General features: G+C 45.6%; 1 protein-coding gene and 1 non-coding gene across 2 annotated transcripts in view; both read left to right on the top strand.

Annotated features, from left to right (window-relative positions):
- PTPRJ (protein tyrosine phosphatase receptor type J) overlaps positions 1–24,480 on the top strand; it is a 173,111-nt gene extending 148,631 nt beyond the window's left edge. The window contains exons 12-25 of the mRNA XM_055547129.1: positions 1,790–1,921; positions 3,884–4,094; positions 4,204–4,328; positions 6,818–6,905; positions 8,091–8,132; positions 8,680–8,688; positions 8,792–8,879; positions 9,642–9,732; positions 11,016–11,089; positions 11,190–11,324; positions 15,165–15,284; positions 17,325–17,485; positions 18,981–19,116; positions 20,846–24,480. Of these exons, the coding sequence (XP_055403104.1) occupies positions 1,790–1,921; positions 3,884–4,094; positions 4,204–4,328; positions 6,818–6,905; positions 8,091–8,132; positions 8,680–8,688; positions 8,792–8,879; positions 9,642–9,732; positions 11,016–11,089; positions 11,190–11,324; positions 15,165–15,284; positions 17,325–17,485; positions 18,981–19,116; positions 20,846–21,004 (1,571 nt within the window). The 3' untranslated portion in view covers positions 21,005–24,480. The remainder of the gene's footprint in view (positions 1–1,789; positions 1,922–3,883; positions 4,095–4,203; positions 4,329–6,817; positions 6,906–8,090; positions 8,133–8,679; positions 8,689–8,791; positions 8,880–9,641; positions 9,733–11,015; positions 11,090–11,189; positions 11,325–15,164; positions 15,285–17,324; positions 17,486–18,980; positions 19,117–20,845) is intronic.
- Positions 9,203–9,275, top strand: TRNAG-CCC (transfer RNA glycine (anticodon CCC)). Its single transcript has one exon. It is a non-coding gene; the product is annotated as a tRNA-Gly (tRNA).
- Positions 24,481–25,042: the final 562 nt, after the last annotated feature.

The following is a 25,042-nucleotide window of genomic DNA, read 5'->3' on the forward strand; positions in this document are numbered from 1 at the left end:
AGCTGGGGACTCCCCGCTGGCCGGCTAGAAGGCAAAGAGCTATGGGCAGTGTGGGAGCTGGTGTTACAGGGTCTGATGAGGCAGTTGACACCAAGACGTGGGAACAGCGCCTCCAAGTGGCCACTGCTGGCAGTTACTTGAGAGGTTGCCAGAGGATGGTTTAGAGCTATGCCTTCCAGTAGGAAATCATATGAGCCTCTTGTATAATAAAAAATTTTCTAGGCACCACATTAGGAAACTAAAAAGAGCAGCTGAAGTGAGTTTGTTTGTTTTTTTCTGCTCTCTGTGGCATATGGGATCTTAGTTCCCTGACCAGGGATTGAACCCTTGCATTGGAAGTGTGGACCACTGGACTGCCAGGGAAGTCCCCTGAAATGAGTTTTGATCATATTGTATTTAACCCAGTATATTAAAAATGTTATCATTTCAGCATTTAATTTCACTTAATTTGTATAAAGTAAGTTATTAATGGGGCTTCCCTGGTAGCTCAGCTGGTAAAGAAGCTACCTGCAATGCAGGAGACCTGGGTTTGATCCCTGGGTTGGGAAAGATCCCCTGGAGGAGGGCATGGCAACCCAGTCCAGTATTCTTGCCTGGAGAATCCCATGGACATAAGAGCCTGGTGGGCTACAGTCCACGGGATCGCAGAGTTGGACACGACTGAGCAACTAAGCGCATGTGTGCGTGCACAGACACACACACACACACACGTTATTAATGAGATACTCTACGTCCAGAGTTGGACTAGTTACTTTTCAGAGTGGTTTATTGTTGTTTAGTCGCTCAGTCATGTCTGACTCTTGTGACCCCATGGACTGTAGCCCGCCAAGCTCCCCTGTCTGTGGGATTTCTCCGGCAAGAATACTGGAGTGGGTTGCCATTTCAGTGGCTGCCATATTGGACAGCATATGTTTGGAGAATTGGGTTGTGGGCTTTGTCTTTTTGGAGTTCACTTTTCTGAGTCTCTCTTGATTATAATAGCAAAGACACTCACACTGTACCTGGGAGACACAGTTAGGTAGAGAGTGTGTATGAGGAGAGGGACCATCTTTAATTCAGCTTTTCTTTCCTTTTGTGTCAATTCAGAGAGTGGCTTTATGAGCTTAGCTTGGGAAGCTGAGGCACGAGATTTTGAAGGCCACTCTCAGAATATTTCCGTGTGGGCTTTTCTGATTTCCAGGAAGAGGGTCAGCTGGGTTTCTCTAGTGGAGTTTTAAACCATCCCTAGCAAACAATGAGGACTTTGGTGTGAAGGGCAGAGTAGGACTGCAGTCAGGTCTCAGGAGGAAGTGTGTTCTCTCCACGTCGTCCTTGCTTCCCTCTGGGTTCCTGCTCCGTCATTGTTCTCAGCTGACCAACCAGTCCTGGGGCCAAGTCTAGCTCCCAGGTCCCCACCTGGACATTCCACTTACACAGCCTCTGTCTCGCTCTCCTCCTTCTGCACCCCTTCTCAGGGTAAGCAACCTGGCCTTTCTGGGTCAGGAAGGACTGGCGGAAAATAGAAAAGACATAGTACGTTCTAGAAACGAGGTTGCCAGGAGGCCCCCTTGGGAATGTGGTTGGACCCACTGAAGGGGTGCTTGTCAGCTAGGCAGGCTCCCCGAGGACCCCCCACCTCTGTCCCCACCAGTTCGCTTCCTCACCTTTCGCTTCTGGATTTGCTTTGCATGAGCCCAACATGCAGCATGCAGAACCAGGGGGGATCTTGAGGGGGGCACTACAGTAAATCCTCTCCTTAATAATATTGTTCCTTCTTTGGTTTTAAGTGTTTTGTGTTGTCCTGTTTCAGACCCCCCTCTTCCAGATGGGTCCCCTAATATCACATCTGTCAGTCACAATTCGGTGAAGGTCAAGTTCAGTGGGTTCGAAGCCAGCCATGGACCTATCAAAGCCTACGCGCTCGTTCTCACCACTGTGGATGGTAAGCAGGGGTCCTGATGGGTTCCGTAGCTGGCGGGTGATGGCGTGACCGGGCGCCACTTCCGTGCCCACCGAGGCACATTAATGAGACAGGCACATGTCGGGTTTGACACTGCGGCCCACACTTTGGCGCTCACCCGGGGATGGGTGGGTGTAATTCTGATGAGCTCAGTTAGAGGTTGACAGACTTTCTGTAAAGGGCCAGACGGCAAACCATTTTAAACTTCGCAGGCTCTGCAGTCTCCTCCTCAGCTGTTCAACTTTGCGGCTGTCGCGTGAAAGAAACCATAGAAGATACAGAAAGAGTGAGAGTGACTATTCCAGAATTTACCAAAAATGGGTGGCTGGCTGGCTGTGGCCCTTGGATTTGACTTGCTTACCTGTAATCTAGGTTCTTCATCTCTTTTGCAACACAGGGTCTTTTAGGTGGCAGATTAGTAGTTTTAACCAACTTTGTCTCTTGCACATGTGCATACACACATGCGTGCACACACACACACACACACACACACACACACACACACAAACGCCCAAATGATCCTCAAAGGGTGATTTTTTCTTGGAAGAAAACAACAAAAAAATTTGCATTTGCAGTGGGAACTGGCAAAGAGCATCGCCATAGCTGAGAGAGGAGGTGGATTAAATGCCGCCTTTCCTTAAAGGGCTCTATTACATTCCTTGGAAGTAAGAAGGGAAAGCTTTGAGGATGAGTGGGTGGGTCTGGGTGCTTTGTTCAAGGCTTGGTTTAAAGGTCTGAGTTTTGGAACTTCCCTGAGGGTCCAGTGGTTAGGACTCTGAGCTTTCAAGGCCGTGTGCCTGAGTTCAATCCTGGTTCAGGAACTAAGCTCCTGCAAGTTACGTGGCATGGCCAAAAAACAAAAAAGTGCCGGGTTTTGCTTTTTGGTGATTCTTTAACTGTGAACAATGCAGTGCTGTCCCTGCCCAGGCGTGCAGCCTGTGATTCTGCCCTCATCTCCCCGAGGAAGACAGATCAAACCCACTGTCAGGGCAGTGGGCACCCCGGAAGACAAGGGATTCGCTGGTGTCGTCAACCTGTGGCTTGATTTCAAAAAGAGGAACACATGTATACCTGTGGCGGATTCATTTTGATATTTGGCAAAACTAATACAATTATGTAAAGTTTAAAAATAAAATTTAAAAAAAAAAAAAAAAAAGAGAAACGTTGAGATCTTGCTCTTTTTCTTTCTGTCTTTTGTTTTGAGTCTGTTTCAGACACCTAGTCATTTTGCTGTGAAGGTTTTCAGCAGATTCCAAGCTCAGATCTTTGCTGAATGGGGGAGGTGAGGTTGTATACTGAACAGCCTGATCAGGACCAGCCTGGGATGGGTGAGGTCACACACACTCCCCGTCGGGTGGTCTGGGCTAGAAATACAATTCCACCACCTTTGGGCCCAGGTCTCTTTTAGCCATGCCATATAACTTGCCGGAGCTTAGTTCCTGAACCAGGGATTGAACCCAGGTACATGGCCTTGAGAGCTCAGAGTCCTAACCACTGGACGCTCAGGGAAGTTCCAAAACTCAGACCTTTCTACTGTACAGATGTATCCCCATCTGTACAGTGGGGACAGTCAGCCTGTGCAGTGAGATTATTGTGGGGATCAAATGGGTAAGTAAAGCTCTTAGAACTTAATGGAAAACCTGGCAGAGAGAGCATACATAAGAGATGGCAGGGGTCACCACCATCACCCATTGTCAAGGTCATTATTTAGAAATGCTGGAGACACAATACACCTCTGTGATCACTTTCTCTTTAAAAAAGATTTATTCAGTGTTTAAAGGTTACAGTCCGTTTGCACCTGTTACACAATATTGGCTGCAGCCTCTGTGCTGCATAAGGCATCCTGGAGCCGGTGTCACCCCAGCAGTTTGTGCCCCCCTCCCCACCCCACGTGTGATCCCTTTCTCACTTTCTTACGCCTTCCCTTCTGTGTGCCTTTCTTAGCTATTCCACCATCGGCAGATGTTTTGAGATTCACATATGATGACTTCAAAAGGGGGGCCTCGAATACTTATGTGACATACCTCATAACGACAGAAGCAAAGAGACGTGCTCAGGGCTTGTCTGAAGTCTTGAAATACGAAGTTGATGTTGGCAACGAGTCCATCACGCATGGCTACTACAACGGGAAGCTGGAACCCCTGGGCTCCTATCGGTAATGCCTCGTGGTTCTTGCTCTTGGGGGCCGGGCCTCTGAGTCCAGAGCTCTCTGTGCCTGGGACGTCAGGTCTCAGTCACCTCTTTTTTCCCTTGTCACCCCACAGGGCTTGTGTGGCCGGCTTCACCAATATTGCCTTCAACCCTCGCAACGAGGGACTCATAGACGGGAACGAGAGCTACGTGTCCTTCAGTCCCTGTTCAGAGGCCATTTTCTTGCCGCAGGATCCAGGTAGAGGGGCAAGAGTGCTGTTAGCAGTTCACTGAGGCTTTGCCTCCAGTATCCACAGAAGGACGGGTATCTGCACTCCTCCCTGGGTTCCCAGGAGGCTTGGAAAGTCTGGTCTCTTTTCGCAGAAGCTGAGAAGTCACTTGGCCATCAGGACCCAGCTCAGCTTCCTCTTCTGGGGTCCCCTCAGCCCCCGCCCACCACGTCCCTCCTCCGAAGGCCCGTCGCACGTCCAGTCTGCGCACACTTTGCTCCTTTCTCTTCAGTGTAGTGGTTTGTGTGACCGTGTGCCAGACACACGTGCCCCTTTCAGCGCATGGAACTCTTGACTATTAGGATCAGAAGGAGCCATGGAAATCATCTTGTCGGATGCTCATTTTACTTTTTAAAAATTTTATTGAAGTATAGTTGATGTACAATGTTGTGTTAGTCTCTGGAGCATGGCAGAGTGATTCAGACACACACACAGACACACACACACATACTCTTGTTTATGTTCTTTTCCTGTATTTATCACAGGGTGTTGAATGCAGCTCCCTCTGCTATGTACACTAGGCCTTGTTGTTATCCGCCCTGAATATGATAGTCTGCCTCTACGAGCCCCAAACTCTCAGTCCTTTCCTCCCCCCGCCCGCCGTCCCCTTGGCAACCAGAAGTCTGTTCTGTCCGTGCAATTCGCGCATTAGAAATGAGGGCGTTAAGGCCCAGAGAGGGGCAGTGACTGGCCCCAGGTTGCACAGTGCCTTTAGGGACTCCTTGTCAAGTGCTCCTGTCCTTTATCACAGAGTGAAGTGATTTAGGAGCTTCAAGGACTCAAGGGGGCAGGGTGCAGCCCCTCCGCTCAGGCCAGAGACCGACTGACCAGCCAGTTTGTTATTTGTCTATACTTGGTAGCCGTTGGCTTTTCAGCAAAGAAGCCCAGGAGCCAAGTTCAGGGTTCCCCAAAGCCTCCCCAGCAAGCACATGGGTTTTATGTCACCGGGCGTGTGGGGGTTAGTGTCAAAAAGTCAACGGGGGAACGGCGTGTCCAGGAATTTTCAAACTGCGGTTGCTCCGCCCCACGGCCCATTCCTGGGGGGCTCCTGCCCGACTCCGACCTCACCAAGAGCGTTTCTGCTCGCTTTGTATCTTGTACTTTGGGGGGCTGCACACACTTCCCTGTGAGGAAAGGAAGTGGTGGGTGAGGACAACCCAAAAGTCACCGGTAGCTCAACTGCCTCAGTTTGCAGGTGGAGGGAGCAGCGCCTTTCCCAGAGCAGCCAGGCAGCCGCGGCCGGGAGCCCAGGACCGCTCCCAGACGCCTAGGCTAGGTTATGCCCAGAGCTGCCTACCTGCCCTCTGCCGCGCACACACAAACACACGCACATGTGCACACACATGCACAGACACAGACATAGACAGAAACAGAGACGCACACACACACAGACACACAGACACAGACACACACACACACACCACACACAGAGACACACACACAGACACACCACACACACACACAGACACACAAACACATACACAGAGACACAGACACATACCACACACAAACACGCACAGACACACAGACAGACACAGACACACACACTACACACAGACATATCACACACACACATACCACACACACACAGACACATACACACATCACACAGACAGACACAGAAACAGACACACACACACCACACACACACCACACACACACAGACACAGACACACACAGACACAGACACACACACACCACACACACACACGCACAGACACACAGACACAGACACACACACACACCACACACACAGACACAGACATACACACCACACACACACACACATAGACACAGACACACACATAGATACACACACCACACACACAGACCATACACACACAGACACACACAGAGACACACACACAGACACACACACAGACACACACCACACAGACACACACCACACACACACAGACACACACACACCACACAGACACACACACACATGCACACACACGCACAGACACACACAGACAGACACACACAGAAAGAGACACAGACACCCCCCCCACACACAGACACACACATACTGCACACAGACACACACCACACATACACACACACCACACACACAGACACACACACATGTTTTATGTCCAGAGCTATTTACCTGTCCTCTGCCACACACACAGACACACACACACCACACAGACACACAGACACACACACATCACACACACACAGACATACCACACACACACACAGACACACATAACACACAGACACACAGAGACACACACACACCACACACACAGACACACACACAGACACACCACACACACAGACACACATACCGCAGACTGCACACGGACACACACACAGACATACCGCACACAGACACACACACACGTTTTGTGTCCAGAGCTATTCCCCTCCTCCGCACCCCCGCCCCCACCGCGCGCGCTGGCTGGCTGTGAACACCTCCTGACGTGCCTCCCGTGTGGACTCTCCCCAGGTGTCATCTGTGGAGCAGTCTTTGGATGTATCTTTGGTGCCTTGGTCATCGTGGCCGTGGGAGGCTTCATCTTCTGGAGGAGGAGAAGGTGACTGCTGCTTATGCTGATGATAATGCGCTACACGTATTATTAATTAATTGAGCAAGAGCCCGAGTAGACGCGTTGCGGTGCGTCCGTACCCCAGGTTTCCTCCCGGCCCAGAGCTTCTGATGCGTCCTACACCTGGTTTTCTCCACCACCTCGCCCTCCTGGGTTGATAGGCAGTGCCTGTGTTCCAGCTTTTTGCATTAGATTCTATTTTTTTTTTTTTTTTGAGGGAGGGGTCAAAACAGCTTTATCGTTTCTTGTTAAAGTAAACTTATACATACTTATGACAAAAAGAAGCAACAAGAAAAAACAGAAAGACAAGAAATAGCCCATACTTACAGCATGGAAAACTACTCTTAACATGGATGTGATTACAAAACTCACATATGTACACACACCCACACCCACAAACAGGATCATATTATACGTGTTATTTTCTGGCTTGCTTTTGTTCTTAAGACATTGTGGACAGCTTCAGATCTTCATTTTAAGTGGCTATCGCGTGTTCAGCTGTGTGGAAATTATTCAGCCAATTTTCTGACGCTTTTGTGTCCTTCCTTGCCACTGTTACTTATCCTTGTGTGTAAATCTGGGCGCAATCATAGTTATTCCTTTAGGCCACATTCCAAGCGGGGTAGTTGCTGGGTCAGTGCGTATGCATGTTTTTAATTTTAGTACGTACTGCGAAATTGCCTTCCAGAGTTTTATCCTTTTTTTTTTTTTTAATACCAGTATGGGGTTTAGTCAGCAATACAGAAGAGTTCCAGGTCCCTCCCCCCCGGCCCCCCCCCCCTCCCAACCGCCCACCCCGGTGGTCCCTCACCAACACTGGATATGTTTTCTGGTTTATTACATTAACTTTTTCAGAAAGGCTTACTCAAAAAACAGAAACAAAAATCAGAGCACGAAGTAGTGAGCTTGACTGTGTGATAGCGCGGTGCTGCTGATCTGTATTTGCTCAGAGAAAGTCCTGCAAGTTGCTTGAGTAGGATCCTGTGATACTTTTAGACGGTATAAAAGCGAGGAACTTCACGGGTTTAGACCGTTAAGCTTCAGTGTTTGTGAACAGGATCTGATGCGCTCTATGAACTAAGGCCCAGGGAAGAAGCGTCTTGTAGATACACACAGGAAAGGCACAGTATTAAGCCGTTTTGATCTAATGCATCTGTTTTTCTTTCAAAGTAGGAAAGGTGTAAAGAACAATGACGTGACCTTTTCTCAAATTAAGTAAGTCTCTACATTAATGAGCCTTAAGACATTTAATCCCCCAATCTGTTCAGTGACTATTTTGAGATTTTTTTTTTTTTTGATGGGAACCGCTGCCATTTTTCCAGATTGACACGTTTGGACCTGATCACCCAGAAGTTCTTATTAGCGTTGTTATCCTGCAAGGACCCATGTTGGCTTGTCTCCTGAAACTGGCTTCCTTGCCATGTTCTACCATGCCAAGTAGAACTATACTTGCCGTATTCTACCAATAAATATATATTTTGTGATTCAAAACATGGTTATTCAAGGCCTAGGAGGAAAGAACTTGCTCAGAGTCACGAAGCCACTCAGTTATATAACAGGGTCTAGAAGTCAGATTTCCTGATTCACATTTCAGTGTTTTGTGAATTACATTACAGTGAACCTCCCCCAACTAGCCCCTGCCATTATACTATAGGTTTTCTTCTTTGGGGAAAAAATCTCTGGAGTTATGGTTGAGTCATTTTTTTGTTTTTTTTTTTTTCTAATTGTCTTTTTTTTTTTTCTTTGCTTTTCTGCGGTGAAGACCTAAAAAGTGAGTACACATTTTGCTTTTTAAAAAATAACTTGCATGTTTCTATCTTGAGCGTGAACTTGACTGAATGCAGCCAATCCTGACACGTTGTTTTTTCCTCTAGATCCAAGTTAATCAAAGTGGAGAATTTTGAGGCCTACTTCAAGAAACAGCAAGCTGACTCCAACTGTGGGTTTGCAGAAGAATATGAAGTATGTGGTTGTTGAATGTTGTCGTTGTATTTGCTTTATGTTTTTCCTGAAAGTTGGGAAAACTGTTTCTGTTTTATGGTGAAGCTTTGGGTAAGAGGTAGCCTCTTCGAGGGAAGAGAGAAGGTTTTTTTTTTTGGCCATGCTGCATGGCCCACAGGACCTTAGATCCCCCATCAGGGATTGAACCCACGCCTCCTGCAGTGGAAGCGCTGGTGTCTTAACCATGGGACTGCCGGGGAAGTTTCCTGCCTCCATCTTTATGTGTCTCCCTTACGTGTCTCTATCTCAGTGTCTTTTCTCCTCTTAAAAAGGTATCAGGGACTTCCCTGGTGGTCCAGTGGCTAGGACTCTGCGCTCCCAGTGCGGGGGGCCCAGGTTCAATCCCTGGTCAGGGAAGTGGGTCCCACGTGCTGCAAGTGGGAGTTTACATGCCGCAAATAAAAACAGACCCTGCGTGCTGCAACTAAGACCTGGAACAACCAAATAAATAAATTAAAAAAAAAAAGACACCAGTGATACTGGATTAAGGGCCCTGCCCTCTGCAGTATGACCTCATCTTATCTTGATTACATCCACAAAAGCTGTAATTTCCAGCCAGGTTGTGTGCACAGGTACCAGGGCTTAGAACTGCTATGTCTTTTTGGGGATGCAGTGTTACCCATAACATCTCTGCATTCGCACGTTATCCTGCTATACTCTTTGTGCCGTATAAATACTATCTCGACACGGAGTGAATGAACAATTCTTATGGTCTGCTTTCAGGATCTGAAGCTTGTTGGAATTAACCTACCTAAATATGCAGCTGAACTGGCTGAGAACAGAGGAAAGAATCGCTATAACAACGTTCTGCCCTGTAAGTTGTTTTTCCCGCATCTTCCCTTTTTTACCCCATCTTGGACATCACGTCTCTAGGAGCAGGGGGCAGAGGAATGTGGGTACTAACCAGCCACTTCCACAGCCATCCATCAGTCACCTGCTGTGTGCTCAGCACTGCGTTTAGGCATAAGCTGTTGGATTCAGCCTCACAATAGCCTTACGGAACAGGCAGTAGGATGTTCTGCAAAAAAAAAAAAAAAAAAAGCAGCACAGAGTGGCTGAGCGATTTGTCCAAAGTCACACTGAGAGTCATGGTGGGACCAGACTTGGACTGGATCTGGCCATTTCCTGCAGAGTCCTGCAGACTCCTCCAGAGTCCATGCTTTGAGCCCCTTTGCTCTCACAGCCCGTGTATGCCCCTTTATTCCAACATAAACACAGTTCTGGAACAAAAGGGGAGCCAGTGAAGGAGAAGTGGGGAGTGACACTTTCTGCTTGTCCAGACATGTCTCTGGTTGGCTGAGTACGTTCCATGGCTAGATGTGAATTATATTTGGATTCATTCCTGTTTTTGAGGATTGACAATGTCTGTAGCCTGACAGGAACAACAACACATTGAGTGTACTCTGTGAATTTGTTTCTGTTTTGTAAATAAGTTCATTTGTGTCATATTTGAGATTCCACACATACCACTTATAGTATTCTTAGACACTCAGTTTATTCTTGCATTTGGGACTATCTTTTTATAACAACTTTTTAATGAGAATAGGGAAAGCGTGAAAGGCTTAACTTTTTACCCTGAGGATCTACCCTGCCATAGTGGAAAGGGCACTGGATTTGAATTCTGGCTGCCACTCACCAGATGAAAGAGTTTGGAAAAATCACTTAACCTCTCTGACCCTCAGTTTTCTCATCTGTAAAATGGGCACAGAAGCTCATCTGATGGTTATGAGGGATAAATAACTGTGGAGGGCCTTCCCTGGCTTGTGGCATACACCCAAGGAAGGAAGTAGTTGGTTTCATCTAGAAGGTGGTCTGGAGTGGTTCAGAGCTTGGGCACCGGTGCCAGACTGTCAAGGTTCGAACCCTGGCTCTGCCACTTAACTAGCTCTGCCCAGGGAATCATGCAACTTCTCTGTGCCACGGTCATATCTGGTGACGGCGGGAATGCAAGAAGGCCGTGGATCTAAAACACTGAGCCAGGCAGCGTCAAGGTGTGACGGAGCCCCCACGTTGCCGTTTTGCACTTGTTTCTCTGTTCTGAGATGAAATATTCTATTCTGTATCCTAACGTAGAACTCTTCTCTTTGAATGTCACAGATGACATTTCCCGTGTCAAACTTTCAGTTCAGACCCATTCGACTGACGACTACATCAACGCCAACTACATGCCTGTGAGTGGGGAGCGGGGCTCGCCGTGCTGGCTGGAGGAGGTCCTTGGGGCTCCTCCTCCGTCTCTTTGAGATTGACTCTGTGCTGCTTTCTGTTTTCTAGGGCTACCATTCCAAAGAAGATTTCATTGCCACGCAAGGACCTTTACCCAACACTCTGAAAGATTTTTGGCGTATGGTTTGGGAGAAAAATGTCTATGCCATTGTCATGCTGACCAAATGTGTTGAACAGGGAAGGGTATGTAATTTTTATTTTTATTGTTATTCAGTTCAGTTCATTCATTCATAGTTACTGTGGTGGAGGGTATTTTAAAACCTGTTTTTTTAAAAAAGATACTTCCCCAAAGCATTAGCACTTCTAGTCTCAGAAATGTGTTTTTTGTCTTTTTCTCCTCTAAAAGTTAAAAAAAAAAAAATCTGTGTTGTTACCTTCTTTATGGAGAGAAGAATGTTCTGTATACATTAAGTCACTGTTGCTGGAGTTAATAGACATCAAGATTTGGGTTAGTGCAACAAAAGAACTTTGTGCGACTCCATCCTTCATCAGATACGTGTTAATGCATTTTTTTGGTCATATCCCGTGGCATATGGCATCTTAGTTCCTTGACCAGGGATTGAACCCATGCCCCCTGCATTGGAAGCACAGAGTCATAACCACTGGACCACAGGGAAGTCCCCATCAGCTCTATGAATGGGTACAAGCCTGTCTTGTCCCGGAGCAACCAGCTGCACCTGTGAGATGACCAACTTGAGTGATTCAGTGATTTTCAAACTGAGTTTTTAACATCGGAACCCTTTCTTTCTGCAAAATTTCCAACTTATCCCCTGATATGTCTCAGCAGTTCCCTCTCCCCTGTGATGGCCTGGAATCCCCCCATCAAAGATAAGATTTCTTCTAGTGATAAAATCCTTTAGCTTCCCTAGTGGCTCAGATGGTGAGGAATCTGCCTGAAATGCAGCAGACCTAGGTTCAATTCCTGGGTTGGGAAGACTCCCTGGAGAAGGGAATGGCAACCTATTCCAGTGTTCTCGCTTGGAAAATCCCATGGACAGAGGAGCGTGGCAGGCTACAGTCCATGGGGTTGCAAAGAGTCGGATACCACTGAGTGACTTTCGCTTTCACTTTTCCACAAATAAACCAAGGGGAATTGAAAACCATGGGCTAAATTCAGAAAAGTCTGTGCTTGAGGAATAGGACCTCATGTGCTTTGTGAATCTTTTCATGTAGGTCTGTTACTTGAAGAATAGGGTGGGAGTCAAGTCCCTAAGCCCGTGGTTCTGAAACATTAACGTGCCTCGGGGTCACCTGGAAGGTTTCCAGTTTTCTGGAGGGTTTCTGCCTGCAGGGTCTCTGGTGGACCCCAGAGCTGCGTTTCTGCCAATTCCTGGTGCTGCTATTCCAGGGCGCTCGCACTATCCTGGGGAGAGTGGGAACCTGACAGGCATCATTTCTTTCCGTGTTCTTTTCTTTCACTTTAATTGAGCAGATGTGTGTCTGGCCCCAGTTGTGTGTGAAAGGTGGAGAAGACAATGGCAACCCACTCCAGTACTGTTGCCTGGAAAACCCCATGAATGGAGGAGCCTGGTGGGCTGCAGTCCATGGGGTTGCTAAGAGTTGGACACGACTGAAGCGACTTAGCGGCAGCAGCAGCAGTGTGTGTAAGGCCGTGTGCTGGGGGCTGGGGATGGAGGAGGCAGAGGTAACAAAGAGCAATCAGAGATGGTTCCCGTCTTCGCTTTATTTGTGACGCAGAAGGTTGGGTTCTGTACCTGCTTCTGACATTAGAGCAGGTTATTATGCAAACGAAAGGCTACTGCTTATGTGTGCAGATAAACTTTATGGTGCTGTTGAACCCAAGGCTTCACACATGGAACGTTCTCCTAAATATCTGTTAGATAAATGAAAACAACATAGTTAATGGAGAGCAAGACAAATTTAAATGGGCCCTTGTTCATTTTTAAAGAAAAAACTAATTTTTGGCTGTTCTGGGTCTTCGTTGTGGCTCATGGGCTCAGTAGTTGCGGCTTGAGGGCCCTCGTTCATCTTACATTGGGAGGGAAGTGGAAGTTAATGACTAAGTGAGAGGAGAGAGGAGCCTGTATTGTTGTTGTTGTTCAGATGCCTGGTTGTGCCTGAGTCTTTGCGACCCCATGAACTGCAGCACACCTGGTTTCCCCTGTCCTTCGCTATCTCCCGAGTTTGCTCGAACTCATGTCTATTGAGTCGGTGTGTGAAAAGTGTGAAAGTGAAAGTTGCTCAGTCGTGTCCGACTCTTTGGCAACCCCATGGACTGTAGCCCACCAGGCTCCTCTGTCCATGGAATTCTTCAGCCCAGAATGTTGGAACGGGTAGCCTATCCCTTTTCCAGGGGATCTTCCCAACCCAGGAGTTGAACTGGGGTCTCCTGCATTGCAGGCAAATTCTTTACCAGCTGAATGAGTTGATGATACCATCCAACCGTCTCATCCTCCGTCACCCACTTCTCTTCTTGTCCTCAATCTTTCCTAGCATCAGGGTCTTTCCCAGTGAGTTGGCTCTTCACATCAGGTGGCCAAAATTTTGGAGCTTCAGCATCAGTCCTTCCAATGAATATTCAGGGTTGATTTCCTTTAGAATTGACTGATTACCTGCACTAGATTCTCCATATATGTTATTTTTCCCTATAACAACCCTGGGAGATGTTACTATTTTATGGATGGGGAAACTGAAACTTAGAGTTTAAGAACTTGCCCACAAGTTAGCAACGTAATCCAGCTGGTAAGAGACCAACTTAGGCAAAAACTCCATGCCAGTGTATGGCCCAGTCCCGTGTTCTTTCTTGGAGCAGTGGTCCAGAAGCCAGGATACTTTTTGGCATCAACCAATAAAATTTATTTAGTGTATCATGTGGCAAAGTTACTAATATCATGAACAACTTAAATTATTGGTTTTCAATTGGTTTCAACAAAGAGAAAAATTACATCAAAATCAATATAACTTTTTACAGGAATTAACTAAAAAAATGTCAGAGGTTAACCTTACTCTTTCATGCAGAAAATGAAATGGCATAGTTTAGTGTTACCTTCTTCCCAAATTTCACCAAGTGCTAACATCAAGTACCATTTAAGTCAGTCTCTTATTTGAGCATGAGGTGTTTATGTGCTGTGCTTAGTCGCTCAGTCATGTCTGACTCTTTGTGACCCCATGGACTGTAGCCCGCCAGGCTCCTCTGTGGGGATTCTCCAGGCAAGAATACTGGAGTGGGTTGCCATGCCCTCCTCCAGGGGGTCTTTCTGACCCAGAGATCGAACCCAGGTCTCCTGCATTGCAGGCGTATTCTTTACCGTCTGAGCCAGCAGGGAAGCCCATGAGGTGTTTCTGATTTTCTACAAATTAAGATTTTTTAAAAAGCAGAAGCTGGGATCATTTAATAAATACAGATCTCTGGGCCAGAGTTAGCGTCTCTGGAGTTGAGAAGCAGGTATCTGTTTTTAAAGCAAAACAAACCTCTCATTTTTTAAAAAGTCAGTTACCAAGTAGGGATTCAGATACTTTCAGAGAGCGGTTGTCTCTTGATTTTTATTTCTGTTCACATTTGCCCACTGGCTGTCAAAATCAAAGACCCCAAAATGATTTAATCTGATTTTCTTTTTTTTTTTGGTGTCCATAGTTGTGTTGGAGTTAGTGTATATTTAAAAGTCTTGAGAAAAGCTCTCATTTCTTCTGCACGTGGAGAAGTTTAGTGAACAGTTGGTGGAAGGGTTGCTGTAGGGCTGGAGAGCCAGCGGGGCACAGGGTCCCCTGTGAAGGAACAGTGGCTGCCCAGCTGTAAGTCAATTTCTGTGCAGAAATGGGGGCTCAGTGTTGGCTAGGTCTTCTGATTTCTCAAGAGAAACCAGAAATCTAGATTTTTATGGGAAGACTCCCAAATTTATAAAGTTGGTAGGAATTGAAAATTAAAATACAAAATTCCAAGGGTCAGGCAGAACCCACATAAGGCATGGATTCAGACTCTGATGCTCGGTTTTAAGATCTCATCTCCTGTGAGGTTTCAGTGATGGCAGACTGTGTGATCTGAGTGTTTGCATTTCATTCTAGACCAAATGTGAGGAGTACTGGCCCTCCAAGCAGGCTCAGGACTATGGGGACATAACTGTGGCAATGACGTCCGAAATTGTTCTTCCAGAATGGACCATCAGAGACTTCACAGTGAAAAATGTAAGTAAGGAGTCAAGACGCATAGATCTCATATAAAATTTGTATCCATTACTTTGGGGGTGACACTTTTAGGTTGATATTGATGTAAACCATTTTTTTTTAATGCATCAGGAAAATATTTTCGCTTTCTTCTTTATAGAATGTAACAATCTGTATCTGCATATACCCTAATGCAACCTGTTGGCTTTGCTTGCTTGAGAGTTTCATAAGTTATTCGTAAATGAATCTTAGGAGCATGGCTCAGCATCTTTAACTTCTTTTCTTCCCCTTCCAGGTGACCTGCTTATAGAGTTTTTCTTACAGATCAAGGCCCTTTTGAATTGTTTGGTTGGAAATTTGACATCAGGAGTGTCCGTTTGCTGTTGAGATAGTTTATGATGACATTTACGTTAAGAGGAGTCCAGGACATATCCATATGGCCTCCTTTTCCCTCAAAAGTTATGAAAACAAATGCAACTAAATTGTGTAGGCATTCTAAGAAGTCAGTATATGTCCTTTTTATTTTTAAACGGTATTTAAAAATTGAGTCACTGTCATGGGTGACTCTGATATCTTTTGATGGCTGTGTAAATCAGTATAGCCCTCTATAGTTTATATCAAAGGCATAAAAATATCTGTTCCCCTTTGATCTGGTTTCAAGCTTGAGAATCTGTCCTAGAGAAATAATCTGAAATCTAGGAGAAGCATTCTTCTTTTTTTAAACATTTATTTATTTATGCGGCTGCACTGGGTCTGAGTTGCGGAATGTGGGATCTAGTTCCCTGACCAGGGGTCGAAACCCAGGGCCCCTGCATTGGAAGCACGGAGTCTTAGCCACTGAACCACCAGGGAGTCCCTGATATATATATATATTAAAAAAGAAAATAAATATGCTTCAAAGGGTAGCTGTCATTGCGCAAACGCCTGCCATCCAGGTGTAGTACACACAGATGAGGTCAGTCCCCAGGTGTAGGCATAGCGAGTGCAGTTGACTCAGGAATGGGGATGGTTCAGCCAGGGCAGAGTTCTGATAATTAAAGGTATGTGCTTTGGTCCACTGTAGGAAGGCACTCTGTGTCGTAACTAACTCTGTTATAATGAGCTTCACTTTCTATTGTCTATCTGAAGTTGAAATAGATTTTTTTTTTGGGCGGGGAGTCCTTTCTTAAATCCCTACAGTTCTAAATATTTACTTGGTGCTTGCTGATTGCTTATCACTTTATTAAATTCTTTAGAAAGTGAAAGTTGCTCAGTCATGTCCAACTCTTGGCAACCCCATGGACTATACAGTCCATGGAATTCTCCAAGCCAGAATACTGGAGTGGGTAGCCTTTCCCTTCTCCAGAGGATCTTCCCAACCCAGGGATTGAATCCAGGTCTCCCACATTGCAAGTGGATTCTTTACCATCTGAGCCACAGGGGAAGCCCAAGAATACTGGAGTGGGTAGCCTATCCCTTCTCCAGTGGATCTTCCTGACTCAGGAATTGAACCAGGGTCTCCTGCATTGCAGGCAGATTCTTTACCAACTGAGCTATCAGGGAAGCCAAAATTCTTTGGAAGACATGTGAATTATGAGACAGTTCTTGCCCTGAAGGCACTGGTTTTCATAGTTATACTTGCATAAATTTATTTCTGGCTGGTGACATTCCCGCTTGGGTTCAGGGATGGGGGTTTATGAAGCTCTGAGGAGGTGTAGGTATAAGAATGTGAGTGCACTATTGGCAGGGGCCTGTGGTAAAAAGGGAAGATTCTGAGCTCAAAACCGAAGGATACGAGATCTGTGCCGCTGAGCTGAGTGTTAAGAGACTGTCGCTTCACAACTTGGAAAGTTTGTTTCCCCTTCTTAAAAGGGAGACAGCAAACCCTCCTGCTTGGCATGTTATACGGATTTGCAGTCCGTGCAAGCACTTTATTAGCTCTTTTACCAGCATATAATTCTAATTTGTAGTCATAATCACGTCTGAGCTGCTTTTCAGCCGTACTGTGCAGTTCAGCCTTCAGGTATGGCTTGCTCTAGCTTGCCTTTCTCTCTGGCTCTAAGCTTGTTTCTTGGTTTTTAGACTCCGACAAGTGAGAGTCACCCTCTGCGTCAGTTCCATTTCACCTCGTGGCCTGACCATGGTGTTCCTGACGCCACTGATCTACTCATCAACTTCCGCTACCTTGTTCGTGACTACATGAAGCAGAGTCCTCCTGATTCGCCAATACTGGTGCATTGCAGGTATGCATATGCGACAGATTTCAAATGTAATCATAAATATGGACACTTTCGAAAAAAGAAAAAAGCCTGAGAGGGGATGCAGTAGGTGTTTATAAATTCAAGGAAGTTTGGATATGGGACAATGGATTTATTCCCTAAACCTTGAGTCTTTAGAACAGGGATTGGCAAACGATAGCCTATGGGTCAGATTTGGTCAGCTCACTGTATTTTAAAAAACATTGTAACATATTTTATTTCTTATTTATAATATTTCCCTTTGAGATATTTCAACCTTACAAAAATGCGGAAAATAATTTAACAAAGCTCAGCATGACACCATATATGTTTCTTTTTGTTAATAATACATTACAGGTATAATTAAAGTCTCTACTTACTAGCCTCCTATCCCATTCTCTTTCTTACACATTTGGTCCTAAAGTTGATCTGTATCATTCCCTTGCATGCTTTTATATTTTATTGCATGTGTAGGTAACTCGATTGTTTTATATAGCTTTAAACTTTTACTAGGTTTTATAATGTATAAGTCATTCTGCAGCCTGTTTTCTTTAGCATTCTGGTTTGCTGTTTAACGGTGTTGAGATACATAATTCTAGTTCATTTTATTTACTTAAAAATATGTTTTCCACATACAAAAACTGTTTGCACATGAATGTATACAACCTGATAAGTTTGGAGATGAGTATACCTCCGTCAAGCCATCACCACAATCTATTTGGCTGCCTGTTTTCATCAGTAAAGTTTTATTGGAATACAGCCGTGTCCCTTTGGTTGCATAGTGTCTGTGGTTACTTCCACACTGCAGTGGCAGGATGAGTCTGCAAAGCTGATGATGTTTTACTTTCTGGTCCTTAAGAGAAAACTTTGCCACCTCCTCCTGCAGAACAACAATCGATTAGCTTTGGAGCTAAAGGAATTGATTTTGGGACAGAAGACGGGAGGGACTTTGTTACCCTTTGAGAGTAACAGATTGAAATGGATGAAACGTGCCATCCTAGACACAGTGGCAACTTTGATGGGACTGAGATTAAACACCTCTAACAAGGTGTTTTATTTGTGGCATCTGATTTGAAAGTAACGTTAGGACTTGGGTCCCAGTTCCAAGCTAGTACAGTCTGACTTGCTGAGGTTTTAATTAAACCAATGGTTAATGGTCCTGGCCTTGACCCTCAAAGCCTGATAGCTGGGCAGAGCAGGATATATGTACAAATGGGGAAGTGGGAGTTTTATAGTAGAGGTGACCCATGCTAGGTGGTGCTAGTGGTTAAGAACCTGCCTTCCAACGCAGGAGATAGAGGAGACTCAGGTTCGATCCCTGGGTCAGGAAGATTCCCTGGAGGAGGGCATGGCAAGCCACTCCAGTATTCTTGCCTGGAGAATCCCATGGACAGAGGAGCCTGGTGGGCTACAGTCCATGGGATCACAAAGAGTCGGACATGACTGGAGCGACTTAGCACACTCAACTCATGCTGACGTGCTCCTTTCCCCTGTTTTTCAGTGCCGGGGTGGGAAGGACGGGCACTTTCGTGGCCATCGATCGTCTTATCTATCAGATAGAGAACGAGAACACTGTGGACGTGTACGGCATCGTGTACGACCTTCGCATGCACAGGCCTTTAATGGTGCAAACAGAGGTGAGGCCAGTGTCTGTGTCTAACAGTTCTCCCTTCCTGTCCGTGTTTTAATTTTTTTTAAAATTTTATTTATTTATTTAAATTGGAGTATAATTGCTTTACAGTTTAGTTTCTGGTGTATGATAATGTGAATCAGCTCTATGTATTCCCTGAAATGTTCCAGATAAACAGCATGCTCAAGGCGTGTTCTCAACAAGGGAACTGGGAAATAGCCCTCCTCAAAGCTGTCAGGGTGAAGGCATCCTGACCAGGATAGAGCAGAATATTAATCTAGTGTCAGGCTGTCACCCTGAACCAGTTTAGGACTCTGTGAAGAGGTGCTGTGTTTCTGAGTCCAGCAGAGAATGTTCTAGAGGTCTGGGTGCTTTGGGGTGAGCAGGTGGCTGGGGTGGGAAGAGTAGAGTCACCTCCTGTGTTGGTTGGTAGAGAGATCTTCTTTTTTCTGCTCTAATTATATGGAGTCATAGTTCTTCATCTTTTAGATTTTGGGTAGCACAGAAATCTTACGCCTGCTTACAGATGTTCTCGTCCCTTTTTAAAATATTTTGAAAATTGCATAAATTTGTTCATATCAAAAAACTTAGTGCAGGATTATACAGAGGACATTTTTCTCTTTCGCCTTTTCTTTTCCAATTCCGTGCCCTAGAGGTAGGTAGTGTTTACAGTCTGCAGAGCTGCAGTCCTTCGGCCAGCTGACGTGAAGAGCTGACTCACTGGAAAAGACCCTGATGCCGGGGAAGATTGAAGGCGGGAGGAGAAGGGGACGACAGGGGATGAGATGGTTGGATGGGGTCACTGACTCAATGGACATGAGTTTGAGCAAACTCTGGGAGATGGTGAAGGAGAGAGAAGCCTGGGGTGTGCAGTCCATGGGGTGCAAAGTGTCAGCATTACTTAGCAACGAGCAACAGCAACAATGTATCTTTATAGGCTTCTTTATGTACATCTGTTAAAAAAAAACGTGTACAGACATGGAGCGTGTTTTATTTTTTTGAGAAGAATTTATAATTAGCTTTTTTTTTTTTTTGCCTTTTAGTGACTTGGTTGTTTCATTTAGTATAATGTCCTCAAGTGCATTCATGTTTTAGGATATTGCAGATGTTCCTTCCTAGAGCATGTTTGAAAAATTGGAAACTATTTTATATATAATGCTGTCCTATGACTTTTTTCCCCTCTTAAAGTTTGTGGATGTCTTTCAGCAAACACCTCTTCTTCTTTTTAATGGCTACCTGCAGATTTTGACGTGCTTGTCTGAAGGGTTGGATCCTGATCATAACCCCAATGTCTACACAACCCCCACTGAAGGATAGGAGCCCCCAGCTCAACCCTGACCAGCCACCTTTATTTCACCCCTTTCATTGAGAATCACAGCTTACTCCTTATTCTTCACATTCACATCCTCCGTAGCCAAGAAAACTGCTGGGCATTTTGGTGATTGAATATGCACGTGCCTTAGCTCCTCCACGTATTCTCTTCCTTAAGATTCTGGTACTTCTTGATGAGCCGAGCTGTGTGTGGGGTGCACCCCTCTGGTTGATTCTCATTAGTGACGAGAACCTTGCTACCTCTAGTTTCAGAGTTCCCCACTATGTAATTACTCCTTGACCATGTGAACTTGGAGTGTTCGCTTGTGGGGTGGTGAGTGGGGTTGGAGGGTGGAAATCTGAGAAAACCTTGGGTGCTAATCTTTGGTGCTCCTTTTTTTTTTTCTTCTTTCTTTTTCTAACAGGACCAGTATGTTTTCCTCAATCAGTGTGTTTTGGATATTATCAGATCCCAGAAGGACTCAAAGGTGGATCTTATCTACCAGAACACAACTGCAATGACAATCTATGAGAACCTTTCACCCATAACCACGTTTGGAAAGACAAATGGTTACATTGCCTAATTCCAAAGGAAAACCTTTCTGGAGTTAACCAGACCGTCACACCCACAGCGAAGGAAAATGCCCCGATGTTGACATGTTTTTATATGTCTAATATCCTAATTCTTTGTTCTGTTTTGTTAGAACTAATTTGAGAGTGTGAAGCTGCACATGTAAAGCATGAGAAATGAGAGGCTGGGGCTATCAGGGGCTGTGGATGGCTGGCGAGCAAATCAACTACATTCCTGATTACCAATGGGATGAGTTCACTTTTTTTTTTTTTCTCTTGAGAATTACAGAATACCAGGAAAAGTGAGCTATGATTTTTTTTTCTTTTACAAGACATTTTTTTTTAAAAAGACTATTTTATATGATTCACACGCTAAAGCCAGGATTGTGTTGGGTTGAATATATTTTAAGTATCAGAGGTCTATTTTTACCTACTGTATCTTGGAATCTAGCTGATGGAAAATACATAATTGTGGATGATTATCACGTAGGGAGGGGTATGTGGTACCTCTTCCGCCTGTGTTTTCTATTTGAACATGTGCCTTTTCTGAATTATGCTTCCACAGGCAAAACTCAGTAGATATTTCTATTTTTGTACTGAATCTCGTAATTGGACTATGTGGAATATTTAAACAGTAGTTTAGTATTGGAGGTTCAGCCTTCTCAGTAACATTCCTGTTCTCATTTGATTAGAGAAGATCTCGCCTCCACCCCCCACTTTCCCCATCTCCTGTTTTGTGCTCTATTTTTTCGTTCCTTTTCCCTTCCTATTTTTCCCCAAAGACATTTCTGATGACCATGCTTTCTGCCCACTGGTTGAGCAAGAGTGGAAACTAAATTATCATCTTGAAAATTTTGGGGGTGGGAGTCGGGTGAGCAGAGGAACCAACCCTTCAGTGACACAATAATCTTTTATTGTCCCTGTTTTATCTTTTTTTCTTTCTCATTTCTGTGTTTGGTAAGAAGGATTATTTAAAGGTGCAATATGTGACTTAGTGATTCATGATGCTCTAGGTTTTTAGTAACGTTTTACTCAGGTTGGCATTTTATGTGTCTCTGTGTGTCCGTGTATGTGTGTGTGTGTGTGTTTCTAAAAGTGTGGCAGTCTGTGAACACTTCCGTGTGAAAACGGTGTCAGATGAATCCCTTCTTAAAGTCTACTGGCTTTGGTCTGTACGTGCAGTGACGCATATCCATATCTACTGTATATATATATACTAAACTCTTAGAACAGTCATTCCTTGAAATTGAGGTGTACAAAGTTTGAATTTGTATCAAAGATGTAATTATTATTTTTAAAACCTCTTTTTCACTATACTGCTGCTGTAATTACTTTGATTTTTTTAAAAAAAAAGTAGATTAATTTTTTGTTTATTGTTGTTTGGCTTTCAGGTGTGTATCCACTGAGAGTTTCCAAATCTATGTGGATTTATTTTATTGGTACATAATCTGTAAACTTCTCAAGGCATTAATTAACACGAAAGGATTTGTTTCTTTGTTTTGTTTTGTTTTATTTTATATTGTGGCTCAGGTTCTATTCTGAAGATGTATTACGTTTCTCCTCCAATAAGCAATGAAGTGTTCAAGGTCTTATGAAGGATCGATCAAGTCCCGCAAGTCCTGTGGCTGTTTCCCACAGTGATAAATCCTGCTGTAAGTGTAGGCGATGTGTCCTGTTGGAAATGGGAGCGGGGTCTTCTCTGAGTGCCCCGGTCACCCTGGGCCTGGGGGAGCCTGTCTCCTGGCCCTGTGCCCCGGCTCGCTGGGCCTTTGAGCGCTGATGGGGCGCTCCGGAGGGGGAACCACAGCGTACGGAGAACCCTTGGGTCAGTGTCGGGGTCGAGGGCCATACGTCTTTTGTCTCCCTTTCCCCTTGAGGTACTGAAAGGAATAGAGGAGAGGTGATGATGGTGTTGTGTTTTGGGAGAACCTTACTTCCCAAATGGAAATTGCACTTTTGGCTATGTCCTTTGCTCTCTCTGTGGTGGAAAGCAGTTCATTCTGTGTCAGGCCCTTCGAGGAGCGGGCTGGCCGGGCTGGGCTGGGTCCTCTTGGGTCCTGTATCAGGGAAGCCCTGCCATCCTGGGCTGCTGAGTGAAGCTGGGTTTGGGCGATGGCTTCCAAGTCTTTCACGTGGGTCCGCCCCTCGCGCGCCTATCTTGGAGAGCTCCCTAACTTCTTCAGGGGTCCTGGTCCAGGCGGCAGTTCTGGGGTCCCACCCCTTCCCACTCCAGTTGCCAGGAAGCCATGCTGGTGGGTGCCGAGGTACCGTCAGGCCCCACGTAGGCGTACACCCTGCCTGCATCACTGCTGCTGCCCTGGGGAAGTCAGGGGGAAGGACTTGACTCCAGAAATTCCTTTAAAAGATGAAAGCAACAATAATTAGAAACATATGGGTGTAAAAAATGCAAAGATCAGAAACTCTCCTCCCTTCCGCCTGGGATGAGCTTGGGAAATGGGCCGTAGCCCGGTCAGCCTCACTCAGACGTCACCCCTGGTCCCGGGAGGAAGGCTTGCGGTGGCCAGGTCTGGCTTCCAAATGGGTAGGTCACACGAAGGTCATTCACGATGCTTCTCTGCATCCTGAAGAGGCCTGGCAATGGGCCAGGGGGTGGGGGGTGGGTGGGTGGTGAGGGTATTTATAGCACAGTGATTGAAAAGGGAAGATTAACGTGTAAATATAGAGGACAGGAGGGCTGAGGGCTGGTCACAGGAGAGAGAAAGTGCTTTTGAGCTCCTGCCCCAAACCGTCCCAGGAGCGACGAGCTAAAACCGAGTCCAGTGGAGTCATGGGGAGGGCGTGATCGCCCCTGCTTAGCATTTGACAAGTGCAGAAGTACACCAGCCAGCGTGGGTTGAGCTGGTTTGGGGGATTTTGGCCTCTAAAATCTTCCAAGAGCAAGGATGTTTTTGTCTGCAAAGTTAAATCTAGCGATGGTTGGCAGCGGTGTGAAATGAGATGCAGGTCGCTTCCCTGTGGCCACGTGACAACCACCAGCTGGATTTGAGCATACTTGACCACTGGACGTGGGCATCGCAGAGTTGGAGGCTCCTGGGGCTTGGGCCCGACTATGCAGCTGATTCACAGTTGCTTTTCATCTGGGGGTGAAAAAGCCTGGTTTCCTTTTGAAATGCTTGATTGCACTTGCTGAGCTAAACAAGCCTTGGTGACTGATGTTGATTTGCCTCCAAAGTCCAAGTTCTGAATTTGCAGACTCTGTGTAGCAGTCGAGTATTCAATATACTGTAGCTTTTTATCCCCTCGGGGGCACCTGTGAAGAGGATGTGTTGATGTGGACTCTAAACCTGTAATTTTCTTGTAACTATTTTGGAATGATGCATATTTCTAATGTTTGTTATACTTGTACAGAGTATTGCTGTTGGTTGCTTTTTTCCCCCTCTTTGGTTTGTTTTTTAAGGAAAAACATGGCCTGAAAAAAATTTTTTTAAAAAGACTTATAAATACCAAATATAAAAAAATGTCAACACGTCATGCCTGTGTTTGCTTGTCTTTCTGCCTCCTTACTTTATGTCCACATCATATCATTTACTGAGCAGTTTACTGGCCTCTGTTCAGCTGGGGGATCCTTAACAAAAGCATGTTTCCCTTGGGATTTTTCCACCTTGTTTTGGTTTGCTAGGGGCTGCTGTAACTAAGTACAGCATGCTGAGGGGCTTAAACATTAAAAACAGACCATCTCCCTGTCCTGGAGGCTAGACGTCTGAGATTGAGGTGTCGGCAGGTTGGTTTCCTCTGAGGCCACTCTGGCTGGTGGACGACCGTGTTCCCCCTGTGTGTTCTAATCTCTTCTTACAAGAACACCAGTCACTGGGGATCACAGCCCATGCTAATGACCTCATATGACCTGAGTTACCTCTGGAGACTCTTATCTCCAAATACATTTGCATTGGGAGGCACTGGAGGTTAGGATTTTAGCATATAAACCTTGGGGGCACATAAGTCAGCCTAAAGGGCTTCCCTGGTGGCTCAGTGGTAAAGAATCCACCTGCAATGCAGGAGTTGTGGGTTCAGTCCCTGGGTCGGGAAGATCC

Source organism: Bubalus kerabau, chromosome 15 (assembly GCF_029407905.1).
Source record: "Bubalus kerabau isolate K-KA32 ecotype Philippines breed swamp buffalo chromosome 15, PCC_UOA_SB_1v2, whole genome shotgun sequence".
Taxonomy (NCBI): domain Eukaryota; kingdom Metazoa; phylum Chordata; class Mammalia; order Artiodactyla; family Bovidae; genus Bubalus; species Bubalus kerabau.